Raw genomic sequence first — 14,053 nt, forward strand, 5'->3', positions numbered from 1 at the left:
GTGAAAGTCAGTTTATATACAATCCTCAGTGTATGAAGAAATTGTACAGATCCTATTAACCAGAAAACCAACACATAAACTAGGCTGACACTTCAATGCGATAATGAGGTGCTGTATTGGAGTGAATGAGAGGAGTTTGGCCCATTAAAACAGTGTAGCATGGAAAGCAGTTCACTATCTACTGAGCTCTCATTGTTGCTCAAGATGTCTTTGCAAACACAGAATGTTTACAGCACAGAAGGAGGCCATTCAGCCCATTGTGACTCTGCTGGTTGAAGAAAAGCTTTCCAGCCTATTGCCACTTTTTCTAGCTCTTGGTCCATAGCCCTGTAGGTTATAGCACTTTAACAACATATCTAATTATTTTTTAAATGTGATCAGGGTTTCTGCCTCTACCACCTTTTCAGACAGTGACTTCCAGATCCCTATCACTCTCTGGGTGAGAAAAATTCTCCTCAACTGCTCTCTAATGCTTCTGCAAATAACTTTTGCATTTATGCTCCCATTTTGTTGACTTTTCTCTGCTGAGGGAAATAGGTCCTTCCTATCCACTATCTAGGTCCCTCATATTTTTATACATCTCCATTAAATCTCCCCTCAGCCTCCTCTGTTCCAAAGAAATAACCCCAAGTTATCATAGCTAAAATTCTCCATTCCTGGCAACATCATTGTAAATCTCCTCTGTACCCTTTCTAATGCGATCACATCCTTCCTGTAATGTGGTGACCAGAACTATACGCTGTACTCTAGTTATGGTCAAATGAGTGTTCTATACAGTTCTAGCATAGCCTTGCTGCTCTTATATTCTGTGCCCCTGCTAATAAAGGAAACTATCCCATTTGCTTTCTTAACTATCTGTCCTGCTACCTTCAGGGATCTGTGGAAATGCACCACAAGGTCCCTCTGTTCCTCTACACTGCTCCATATCCTACCATTTATTATGTATTCTCCTGCTTTGTTTGCCCTCCCCAAATGCATTACCTCACACTCCTCTGGATTGAATTGCATTTGCCACTTTTCTGCCCACCTGACTAGTCCATTGACATCTTCCTGCAGTCTACAGCTTTCTTCCCAGCCATCAACCACATGGCCAATTTTTGTATCATCTGCAAACCTCTTAATCATGCCCCTTACATTTAAGTCTAAGTCATTGATATATACCACAAAAAGCAAGGGACCTAGCACTGAACCCTGTGGAACCCCACTGGAAACAGTGTTCCAATCACAAAAACATCCATCCACCATTATCCTTTGCTTCCTGCCACTGAGGCAATTTAGGATCCAACTTTCCCTTTTCCCTTGGATCCCAGTTTGACCAATCTGCCATGTGGGAACATGTCAAAAGCCTTGCTAAAATCTATGTCGACTGCATCAAATGCTCTAACCTCATCGAGCCTCCTTGTTGCCTTCTCAAAAAATTCAATCAAGTTAGTCAGACACCGCCTTCCTTTAACAATGCTGACTGTTTTTGATTAATTTAAGCCTTTCTGAATGACAATTTAAACTGTCTCTCAAAATTTTTTCCAGCAGTTTTCCCACCACCAATCTTACGCTGACTGGCCTTATAATTACTCGGTCTATCCCTTCCTGTCTTTTTAAACAACGGTATAATGTTAGTAGACCTCCAGTTCTCTTGCATCAGACCTATAGCCAGAGAGGTTTGGAAAATGATGGCTAGAGCCTCTGCTATTTCCTCCTTTGCTTCTATTGGCAGTCTGGGATGAATTTAATCAAGATGAGCATTTGACAGGACTAAGGTACCCTGCTATGTCTCTATTTATTAGACTACTTACTAAATTTCTTAGTTTAACCCATTGCCCTAATTTAGAGAGAGAACAATAGACAATGTTAATATTCATTAACCAATCACCAACCTGCTGTCCTGTAACGTCACTCTTTGATTTTTTTTTTTGGTTGATTTTGGATTCGCTGAATATATACTACCGCTGCTGCTCAGGTCCATACCTTGTTCTGGGCCTTCTCTCCCACTCTATTTATGCTTAGCTTATAGTTTTCAGTCTTTAAACTAATTAGTTGATCTAGTTTAAATTATAGGTAGAATAAATGTTTACCAAGTATTGGAGGCAAAAGCAACACCTCCCCTCTGAAATAAAAGCAAAATACTGCAGATGCTGGAAATCTGAAACACATCAAGAAATGCTGGAAATACTCAGCAGGTCTGGCAGCATCTGTGGAGAGAGAAGTAGAGTTAACATTTCAGGTCAGTGACCCTAGCCTCCCCGCTGAATTTCCACTTACACCAAATTCCCAATTTTTACACACTATTTGCCACCATCCTGTTTTATGCTTTTGGTTGATATTTTACACTTATGTTGTCAGATTCCATTGTTCATTATAGGGCTGGATTTTCAATCCGGAGTTGGGAACCTGACCCCTGGATCATTTTTGGGTCCTCACCCCATACCACATTTGTGTCGCTAATGCGACACTATCTTCAAATATAGATCACCCAATTAGGCTGGAGGTAAGCTTGGCACTTGTGCTGCCAGGAGGCAGGAACTGAAGGCTGAGTACAATACTCAATGGCAGATGGCCGCCATAATTGGGCTCGCCGCTGCCTTGCAGACTAGTGGAGACAGCAGATTAGAGGGCCAGCAGCCTCATGGCACAGAAAAGTGGCCAAGCGGCCAACAAAAAGGTACTGCACCCGCTCTGACACTATAGCCCTTTTTGCCAAAATATTTTATTCACCATTAACATGACTTGATGTCACTCTACATTGCACCTGACAGCTGTGCACTAACGTGCACCAGACTGGGTTCACCGATCTGTGCTTTCAAATTCACCTTCTGGCCCTTCACAGTCCGCTAACAAGCTCCTTCCTTTGAAAATAGTCCCAGAGACTTCGGAACATTGACATGCCATCCGGGAGCATGATTTTCCAAGCTTGCCTGCACTGCTCTCGCCCCCAGGAGCATTTGAAAATCCCAGCCATCGTCTTGTCACCTGTGTACAGTTGGCAATTTCCCCTAGACAGGTAGCAAGTAAAATATAACTCAGACGAGAGGGTAGGTAGACTTGTATGGGGACTAAACCAATATCAGATGGCACATATTCCTGTAACTGCCCTCCATCATCCATTATTCACTATAGACTAATTGAATAAAAGTGAGATGATGGTAGTTAATGCTGTGTAAAAGGTATATTTCCTAAAGTCCCCCTACATGGCTGAAAAAAATAATGGCAAAGCACTTTAGGATTCAACATACTACATCCACGTTCTTTGGATTTGAAGTTTAAATTAAATCTAAGTGGAGCACAGATTGGCTGGTATCACGGATTAGGCACTCTCCTTTCAAATTTGGAATTTTTGATGAATCTAACTCCGATTTCTAGGATGAAGCTTTCCTATGAGGTCCTATGTTAACTGGGTTTGGGGCCATTTCAACCCAGCTGCTAGTGAATATGAGTCCACTGCACACCATGACCCTAATTAACAATAGACCATGTGGGTGTGGAAATGTGAGATTGGTGCAGATCGAGGGATATTCTCCTGAGTTTGGGCTAACATTACTTGAGGGAAAGGTAGATTCATTTTGTAGGTGACTATTTTATTTGATCTAGGATTTCTTAATGGTGACTCAGCATGCCAGAAATTGAGAGTGTGCCTACATCCTTCACCTTGATGAGCATAAAAAAGATATTATGGAAGGACATATCAGCACTTGAAAACTCATCTGACTAATTCTTGTCTCACCACAGCAAGCATTGGAGGCTAACCTTGCGAATCTCGTGAAGAGGAACACTGAGCTGGAGTCACAGATGGGAAGACTTATTCAAATCTGCCAACAGGTGGAGGTGAGTTCTTTCTTATGCAAGTGAACTGCTCAGCTAATCTCACTGAGGCATAAACTAGTGCAAACAAGTGAGCTGTGATACTGCAGCATGCTAGACAGCAGTATTATAGATGGAAAAACTGTAATTATCTGGAGACTAATAGATTATTGTTTATTTCCTCATAGTTTATAGGGTGGTATTTGTCTTAACTTCTAGGGAGGGAAGGAAGACTTAACTGGAGGTCACAGATCTTCCTGAAGGAAGAGATTTATTGTTAACAAGTTGATGAGATTTCTAGGAAATTGAATGACCCACTCATACTTTTATGACAAATGATATTTTGCTGAGTGAATTTATAAAGGGGACTATGACTGCCAAGTTCAGAGACTGCTTCTCATTTCAGCTGATGATTGAAAGTTGGTGCTCTTTGTGGCAAGTTGGTAATGTTTTGAAAACTTAAAAAAAAATAGTTAAGTATCTTATTAGCAAGTTGCAGAGAAGTGTGAATTCTTCAGTAAAGGAATTTTGAAAGGCTTGGTTTGCACAATGCTCTAATGAGTCCATAATAGGTGAGTCACAAAACCACTCCGAGTATATAAGTATAAAATGCCTTGCTTATGGCTCAGTTGGCTAGATGGCTAGCTACTGGTTCAGAACAACATCAACAGCATGGGTTCAATTCTTGCAATGAAATACCCCTGATATATCCTCTTCCCTAGTCATGCTCATTTCTCTTGGGTGGAGAAAAAGAGCAGTGTACCTGCCCTTGGGCAAACCACCATGGCCCAGCCTTGTTTAAGACTACCACACAGAGAAAGCAAAAGAATTCCTCTATGTAACACATACATCACTATAACACACATTGCTCATAGCTTCCTCACTAATAGAGTTCCATCTTCCTCCAATCTATAGCTTTGCCTAATACTAAATGGTTTATGTGGTGTTCACTCCTACTCTTGTAAACTTTGGTGGGCTGTCACCCAAATTTTTCATTAAAATACGAACACTGTGGTATTACAATATCTAGTCCAAAATATATGGCTTGAAATTCCTCTCTGTGGTTAATGTGATCATGCCTAATTTCAAAGTGTAGCATTCAAAGAAGTTGTTAACCTATTATTTAGTGTTAAACAGTACAGTAAACATAGCACACTGAAGAATTTTATCTCCAATTTTCCTCTTCGTAAGTATATTTTGGAGTTTGTCAGCTTGGCTTAATTGTTAGCATTGTAACCTCTGAGTCAACATTTTTGGATCCAAACCCTCCTCCAGGACTTGAGCTCATAATTGAGACTACAATGCAATACTGGCAATTGCTGAGAGAGGTGCTATCCTTTGGATGAGATGTTAAACTAACACCCTTTCTGCCTGTTTCGGTAGTTGAAGCTATGCTAACTGTCCCGTGGCACTCTTTGGAGATGATCAGAGATTCACTGCCCCATCTTTCTCCCACATCCAGAAACAGATTGACTGTTTATCATTTCATTGTTGCTTGAGGTATCTTGCTGTATGTAAAATGGCTGCCACATTTGCTTAAATAGGAGCTCACTGCACTTCAAAGTAATTTACTGAATATAAAGTGCTTTAGAAACTTGCAATGTGACAAATACTGGACAAAAGTCTTTTTTTCTTCCTTTCATTGATTCAACTTGTCTCTGATTCATCAATAAAGAACTCATTAAATTAATTAACTCCTTCCTCCTTTGCCTAGTATATCATTCTTTGATATACTACGACTTAGCGCATAATTCTCACTTCAGATGACTAAGGGCTGAATTTTACCGGCCCCTCGATGCCATGGGTCGTGGCGCGGGGGCTGGGTAAAATGTTGCGGGGAGAGATCCACCTCGACTCATGACGTCGAGAAGGGCCCGCCACATATTACCGGCGACAGCGGGACCTCGGTGCGGACCCCCCCCCCCCCCCCCACGCCACACAGCGGCGGCACCACAATCAATATATGGTAATGATTACTTACCTATGCTGATTATGCAGCCCGCTGCCTCTCCACCGACACTACCGGATTGTTCGTTGAACGGGCGGCCGTCACGTGCCGTCCCGTTCACAATCTGAAAAGCTGGCGGGTCCTCAATCTGCATTCTGGAGGGAGGGGGGATACACAGGGGTCTAATTCTTCATTCTTAATGAGAGGAGGGAGGAGGGTATGCAGAGGTCAAACTCTGCATTCTGAAAGGGAGGGGGTCTGGCATTGCTGGAGGGAAAGCTGTGCTGGCATGAAGGGAGGTACCGTGTACCATTCCTCCTTTAACAGTGTACTGTCTGTTTGTGAGGGGGCAATGGCACACTTGACACCCTGTGTGTGGGGAGGGTGCCAGAAAGGGCAGGAGCATTAAGGTTTTATGGATGATGAGGGCAGTCGATTCAGCTGGTAGGTTCGTGATGTGGTCATGTTGTGCCACTCTTGAGTGTTGGCCAAGATGGGCAATGCCATGGCATGCCACATAGTTGATCCAAGAAAACAGCTGATTTACCCGTCAACACCAATCCATGCCCTGTTAGGAACCTTCGAATACATATAGGGTTCAACTTTATTTATCACATGGAAATAGGTACGGCTCAGCCTACATTGTGTGATCCTCTGCACGTGAGGATCCGTATGTGCCAGAGGCAATACCAACAGGCAGAGGCCCCCGGTCGTGAGCAGCAGCCCCAAGGGGAGCCTGCCATTACGGTTGCCATGCATCTACAGGCCCCACATGACATGCCATTGGATGTCAGAGCACCAGTGTCAGAGGAGATTGCGCATATAGAGAGGGTGGTGACAAGTCTCTGTGCCCTGCCTCAAGGATGACCTGCAGCCCATGGTCTCCCGTGTATATCCCATGCCTTTGTTCTTCATACTGGCAGAGTTTTTCAAGACGGACACCTCTGCAGCCTTTTAGGGGCCCACAGTCAGCAGTGCACCGCTGCATCAGGGAGGTCACCAATGCCCTGCACAAGAGGGCCAGTGAGGATGTCTGCTTCAGGACAGACTCTCACAGCCAGGCCCAGAGTGCCATTGGTTCTGGCACCATTGCCGGAGAACCATAGGTTGTAATGTTCATAGACTGCGCTCATGTGGCCATCAGGCCTACTGCCAGGCTACCACCTGCAGAAGTCATCATTAAAAGAGTCCTATCAATCTAGGTGAAGCTGGTAAGTGAACGCCGCAGATGCAGCGAATCTGTGACTGCTTCTCAGGCAGTTGCCATGACACCTGGGTCTTGTGCCAGTCCTGACTGCCACCGCTGCTCACTGAACTGGCTCAGATAGAGCGGTGGCTTCTTGGAGATAAGGGCTATCCTTTGCAGACATGGCTCCTGACACCGGTGAGAGACTCCACCACTGCTGCAGAGGAGAGACACAAAGCCAGTCACTGAGCTACCTGAGACACCATTGAGCAGGAGATCGGCATGCTGAAAGAGCGCCTCCAGTGCCTGTATGGATAGGGTGATGCCCTGTACTACGGGCCAAAAAGGCCAGCTCCTTTCTTTGCTGCTCTGCACAACTACGCACCCAATAGGGGCCAGGCCTGGCATGCTGAGGAGAGACGTCAACAGGATTCCTCCTCGGACTATAAGGACGCTGAGGACCTACAACATGAAAGATGCATGGGAGGGCAGATGACATCCAGGCTCTGCACGCAGGGCTAACAGTGAGGTAGGGATGTACAGAAGTGGCTTATCAGACAAAGGCTCCATAGGAACCGACATGAGCTCTGCAAGCCACACATCGCCCTCGTTCACCTGCTGTGCACTAGTCCACATCTGCAGCATCCCTGTGTAAACCATCAGAGGCAGCAGCTGACTGAGCCAATGTCCATGTCACTGCATCCATGGAGACGCTCATGTGTAATGGTGGAATGTCAATGATATTGCATACGTTGGCTCTCCTGAAGGACCAACGGTGCAAAGGGATGTGACATTGGTGCTACATGCTGACACACCTCATTCATGCAGAGAAAAGGACACACATGTTGGTGAGGAACATTTAGTGGAAGACGTATTTACATTGTTGTGATACCCGTGCATTCCCATTTGTGCCAGTGTGTTCTCTGTAAACCTCTGTAATACCTTTTATGGTCTATTTATGTCTCACATCCTGGAACATACAAATTTAAGATTATTCACCCAGGTACAGCACGCCTACAAGAAGGAATGTTACACTTCAGTGGGAGAAGAGGATCGCAACTTCACAGGACACTGGGACACAGCAGAGTAAGTATGTGGCAACAAAGTGGTCACTCAGCAGGTCAGGCGGCATCTGTGGAGAGAGAAGCAGAGTTAACTTTCAGGTCTGTGAACTTGGACAAGTTAGCTCTGCTTCTCTCTCCACAGATGCTGCCTGACCTGCTGGATTTCTGCAGCACTTTCTGCTTTGCTGCCAGATTGACAGCAGTCCCACTCTTCAGCAGTGAGGTAAGTATTCTTTGACAGTGATCAGGAAGCAGGTGCTGGAGCGCTTAAAATAGGGCCCTAGCACAGGCTGCACACCTGTCAAAGGGTTCCTCACTGCGCCAAATGTCCCTCCTCTCCCCACGTAATATCGGGGGGTGAGGCTCGGTGCAGTGATGCTAATGAACCCCCGTGCGTAATAATAGCGGCCGTTAAATGTGGGCGCCACACTGAGTTGAAAGGATGCCGCGGCGCAGCGCTGTGCCCGCATAAAATTCAGCCCTAAATCTAAAATGAAGGTGAATGCACTTGCTATCTATAGGCATCAGTTCCAAAGTCTCACTTTAGCAATACCACAGGTGAAATTCATTGTGCGACTTAGTCACCCTTTCAGAAGACTTGGAATACCTGTTGATGGATCACTCACCAGCAAACATGACAACACCCTCTAAAATTTCAAATAGAATGGGCGTTATTCACTTTTATTTTAGAATGCATAAACACTGGGTACAGCACCTTCCATGCCTTTTCCTTCTTTACAAAACACTTTCCATCAGTAGTCCAATTGCAGAGAAGCTCTGCTGCCTTTCTGAGCTGCGTACAAAGCAGTTTCTGTTATAAAGAAAGTAATCCTCAATTGGTAATTTGATGTGTCCAAAAGCATACAGAACAGGTACCAACTCAATCCCTAGCTGTAGTGCAGTCTTAGTAAGGCCTAGAATCAATAGCCATGCAATTGCTGACAGCAACTTGGCTCTATGCGACATTAGCAGTATGATGTATTTGAAGCTGAGGAAGGGTGTTGTATAAGCAGTATCTTAGGCACCATTCCATGTAAAATCATCAATCCATATATAAATACTTGAGGCATAACCTTTGATCCTTTACTTCTGAATGATTGTCCAGGAAATGGTGGCTTAATTGATAAATGCATCCCCTGGATCTTGGATTGAATCCAATCAGGCCAAGCAATGAAAGTGTAGTCTCCCTCTACAGCTGAGAGTGCTTGATGAACTGTGCAAAGGCTGCTTTGCAATTAATCCATACTACATGAGATTGGAAAATGCTTAAGAATGTCAAGGAAGAATGTCTCTTTATCTGTCCCATGCCATATGTGACCTCAGAACTTTTTCAAAAACACATTATGCAATGACATAGAAACATATTCGAGTGCCAGACCAAAATATACAATTACAGCCTATTTTGTCAGTCCCAAAGCTTAAATGTTATACTCTGTTCTGTCCCTCATACCTCTGAACCATTATTTGTACTTCTCAATAAAATTCTCTGCAAAAAATTGATCAAGTTCCCTCTTCAATTTGATCCAGTGTAGGCAAGAGCAGTGAAATTCATCCATGTCATAGGTGTGTAATGACATTCTGAATAAAATTAAATCTGATTCTTCTCATTCCCAGAACAAAAATAATACCAAACATTTCCTTTTGTGAAGACAGTGTCTCTGCGAAAAAACGGAAAGAATTTGACAGCCAAATAACAAACCAAATCATGAAAAGAATTAGAAAGGCGAGCAGCTCATTGGAGCTTCCAGATTGGATGAATGAGACTACTTTTATTTTTCTGTAACTGTCGTAAATATTTCTGACAGAGCCATTGCGTCTAGGAAGAGTTCACAAGATAAATTGGACTGTTGAAGTTTATAGCTGGCTGTTGAGGCTTTAGAAGACAAATAAATAGTGCATTTGTTTTGATGATCACTGAGAACAGCCTGTGATTTTTTTAATGCTCTTCCAAAAGTATGACGCATCTTCTCAACCACAAAGCCCTCACCAGTTCCCTGATCAGTCTTGATGAAGGAGAACAGTTGCTTCTCCAGTTTCATTGTCAAAATATGTAGAATTATTTAGCTAAACATCTGAAATGTTAACATTGTTTTTTGCTAGACCACCCCCAAGGCTCATGACCCCTTATTTGTTAGTTGTATATCTGTGGCCTTGCTCCTAAGTGTCTAGCTTGTTTAGCAGAAAGTGCATGGCCTGTATCCACCCCACCCCCCTCTTGAAGGCAGTACATCTGGAGTCCAGCTGAGGTCTGTCCATTTGTGTCAGCCTCCTTTAGTATTTCTCCTGCCCAACTTCAGCAGGGGTATGTACAGCTGCAACTGAGGCTATGAACAAGATAGCCTCGGGGAGTCTTTTAAAAGGGCACAGTCTTCAGAAGAAAGTAGATGGCATTTTGCTTTTGCCTCTCTACAAATGCATGATGTAAATTCTGTGGAAGCAAATAATTGTGTCACCTGCGTAGATAGAATCATGGTAACAGAAAGTTACACAAGTCAAACTTGCCAAACAAAAGGATTTTATCAATGATGATTAGTGCCCTTTTAAAGACATTCATTTATTTGACTGCTAAGGAACATGTAGTGCTGTAATCATTTTGGTTTGAGAAAGGCCAAAGGGTGAGAGATATGACATCCTAAAACCTCAATCAATACTCTCTTTTTCTCTCCTTATTTCTGTTCCCCTCCTCAAAAGACAAAAATTCAAGCTACAGTAATATTCCACAGAAATCATAATTTCTGGTAACTTTACCCAAGTGATTATTATTCACTTTTTGTTGCAGGCAGGGAGTTTGGTTCAATGTTCAGTATAAATCACAATTGAGTCCAATTCTGAGCCAATGGACACCTTGCATTTCCAGTAAGGGACTATAGAACAGTTACCAGGACTGAAAATCTGTTTTTATTTCTCTCCCTCATCTTTGACATAATCCAGAGACTTTCTAATTAATGGGTGACTAGATAACATTAAATATGTCAAAAAATATTATTCTTTCCTCACACAGAATATAGGGGTCCCAACTGAGACTCCAGTCCTGGGCTGGACCCCAAGGTGGCCTACTTTTCTGCTTCAATCACCAAGTCCAGTAACACCTCACAACCCTCTGAATAAAAAATGTTTCTCCTACATCTACGTCCCCTGGTTCTATACCTAACAACAACTCGAAACAGTTTGTTTTTATTTACTCAGTCTGTTCCCTTCATAATATTAAAATCTTTGTCCAATCACCCCATAATCTTCTGTTCTAACAAAAGTAGCCCTACTTTTTCAAGTTTTTCTTCATATTTGTATTTCCTTATAATGAACAGAATCTGTGTCTTTCTGACATGCAGGTACAGTAAACAATTACAAAAACAAAAGGTGTGTTATCCTTTATCGCAAGGAGATTGGAGTATAAGAATAAAGAGTTCTTGCTGCAATTACACGAGGCTTCAGTGAGACCACAACTGGAGTACTATATACAGTTTTGGGGTCTCTACCTAAGGAAGAATATACTTGCCTTGGAGGTGATGCAATGAATGTTCATTGGATTGATTTCTCAGATAGCTGTCCGATGAGGAAATATTGAGTAGAATGGGCCTATATTCCATGGAGTTTAAAAGAATGATCTCATAGAAACGTGTAAAATTCTTAAAGGGCCTGCCAGGGTAGATGCTGAGAGGCTGTTTCCCCTTGTTGGAGAATCTGAACATAGGGGTCATAGTCTCGGGATAAGGGGTCATCCATTTACAAGTGATATAAGGAGAAATCTGTTCACTCAGAGGGTTGTGAACCTTTGGAATTCTCTATCCCAGAGAGCTGTGGATGCTCAGTCAATGAGTATATTCACAACTGAAATCAATAGATTCTGGGGCACCGGGCCGGGTGGGGGCGGGGTCAAAGTCAAAGGCTTTGGCAATGGGTGGGAAAGTGGAGTTGATGTAAAAGTTCAGCCGTGATCTTGTTGAATGGCAGAGCTGGCTCGAGAGGCCATATGGCCTGTGCCTGCTTCTAGTTCATATGTTCTTATCTGGGAGATTTCTTAGACTTGTTTGGCCTGAAAGAATAATTCCATGTTGAGAGCTCACAAGGCCATACCCATCTAACCATATACCAGTGTGCCCTCGCCTTTTGTGGGTCTATCCTGCCCCAGGAAAGGATATATGCAGAGATGGCTAGACTGAGTCGTGATGTCAGGTTCCCTTTCCTAAAGAACATTGGTGAACCAGTTGGGTTTGAAGATAATCGAGCCCTCATAGTCATTTTTCTAGCACAAGCCCACAAAAGAAAAAATAATCACATTCAGTTTCACTGTGGTGGGATTTGAACTGATGAGCTTTGAGTTATTAATTTTGAACTATAGCTGCTCAACTACCATATCTTATAACTGGTGCTGTGCCATGTTACTAAGATTCACCAAAACCCACACAATACATGGTTGCTCTCATTGTAACAGCTTCTTTCTTACTTAATTGTTCAAACTGGCATTTAAAAAAAAAGGCAGAACTCAACAGCTAATGCAGGATTGCAGCAGGTGATGGAATTCTAATGCACTTTTGACTGACCTCCCACATTCTACCCTCCAAAACCTTGAGGACATCAAAACTCTCCTGCCCGTGTCTTAACTCGCACCCGTTCACCTGTCACCCCTGTGTTTGTTGACCTATATTGGGAGCCATGTATTGTTCTCGCACCCACACTTTTTGGGATTTTCTTCTCCCTGCTGCTTTCACATTCTTTCAAATCCTCTGAAGAAGGAATTTTCCTCCACACAAGATCAGGGGGCAGGTTGTTCAACCTTGCCCGTCCAAGAGCGAAGTCCAAAGTACGGAAAGTCCTCATCAGAGAACTCCTCTTTGCTGACGATGCTGCTTTAACATCTCACACTGAAGAGTGCCTGCAGAGTCTCATCGACAGGTTTGCGGCTGCCTGCAATGAATTTGGCCTAACCATCAGCCTCAAGAAAACGAACATCATGGGGCAGGACGTCAGAAATGCTCCATCCATCAATATTGGCGACCACGCTCTGGAAGTGGTTCAAGAGTTCACCTACCTAGGCTCAACTATCACCAGTAACCTATCTCTAGATGCAGAAATCAACAAGCGCATGGGTAAGGCTTCCACTGCTATGTCCAGACTGGCCAAGAGAGTGTGGGAAAATGGCGCACTGACACGGAACACAAAAGTCCGAGTGTATCAGGCCTGTGTCCTCAGTACCTTGCTCTATGGCAGCGAGGCCTGGACAACGTATGCCAGCCAAGAGCGACGTCTCAATTCATTCCATCTTCGCTGCCTCTGGAGAATACTTGGCATCAGGTGGCAGGACTATATCTCCAACACAGAAGTCCTTGAAGCGGCCAACACCCCCAGCTTATACACACTACTGAGTCAGCGGCGCTTGAGATGGCTTGGCCATGTGAGCCGCATGGAAGATGGCAGGATCCCCAAAGACACATTGTACAGCGAGCTCGCCACTGGTATCAGACCCACCGGCCGTCCATGTCTCCGCTATAAAGACGTCTGCAAACGCGACATGAAATCGTGTGACATTGATCACAAGTCGTGGGAGTCAGTTGCCAGCATTCGCCAGAGCTGGCGGGCAGCCATAAAGACAGGGCTAAATTGTGGCGAGTTGAAGAGACTTAGTAGTTGGCAGGAAAAAAGACAGAGGCGCAAGGGGAGAGCCAACTGTGCAACAGCCCCGACAAACAAATTTCTCTGCAGCACCTGTGGAAGAGCCTGCCACTCCAGAATTGGCCTTTATAGCCACTCCAGGCGCTGCTTCACAAACCACTGACCACCTCCAGGCGCGTATCCATTGTCTCTCGAGATAAGGAGGCCCAAAAGAAGAAAGAATTGGCTCCCAGTTAAACAATGCCTCAATTTTTTAAATTCTCATCCTTGTTCTCAAATCCTTGCATGGCCTCACCCCTCCCTATCTCTGTAATCTCTTCCAGCCTCACAACCCTCCGAGATATCTGAACTCCTCTAATTCTGGTCTCTTGAGCATCCCTGATTTTAATTGCTCCACCATTGGTGGGTGTGTCTTCAGCTGCCAAGGTCCTAAGCTCTGAAATTCTGTTC

General features: G+C 43.9%; 1 protein-coding gene across 4 annotated transcripts in view; it reads left to right on the forward strand.

Moving 5' to 3' along the window:
- The window catches only part of LOC137377884 (probable E3 ubiquitin-protein ligase MID2), a 318,774-nt gene that overhangs the window by 229,700 nt on the left and 75,021 nt on the right, over window positions 1-14,053 (forward strand). For all 4 annotated transcript variants that reach the window (XM_068047960.1, XM_068047963.1, XM_068047962.1 and 1 more), the window contains exon 3: window positions 3,724-3,819. In XM_068047960.1, the coding sequence (XP_067904061.1) occupies window positions 3,724-3,819 (96 nt within the window). The remainder of the gene's footprint in view (window positions 1-3,723; window positions 3,820-14,053) is intronic.

This window comes from Heterodontus francisci, chromosome 15 (genome assembly GCF_036365525.1).
Source record: "Heterodontus francisci isolate sHetFra1 chromosome 15, sHetFra1.hap1, whole genome shotgun sequence".
NCBI lineage: Eukaryota > Metazoa > Chordata > Chondrichthyes > Heterodontiformes > Heterodontidae > Heterodontus > Heterodontus francisci.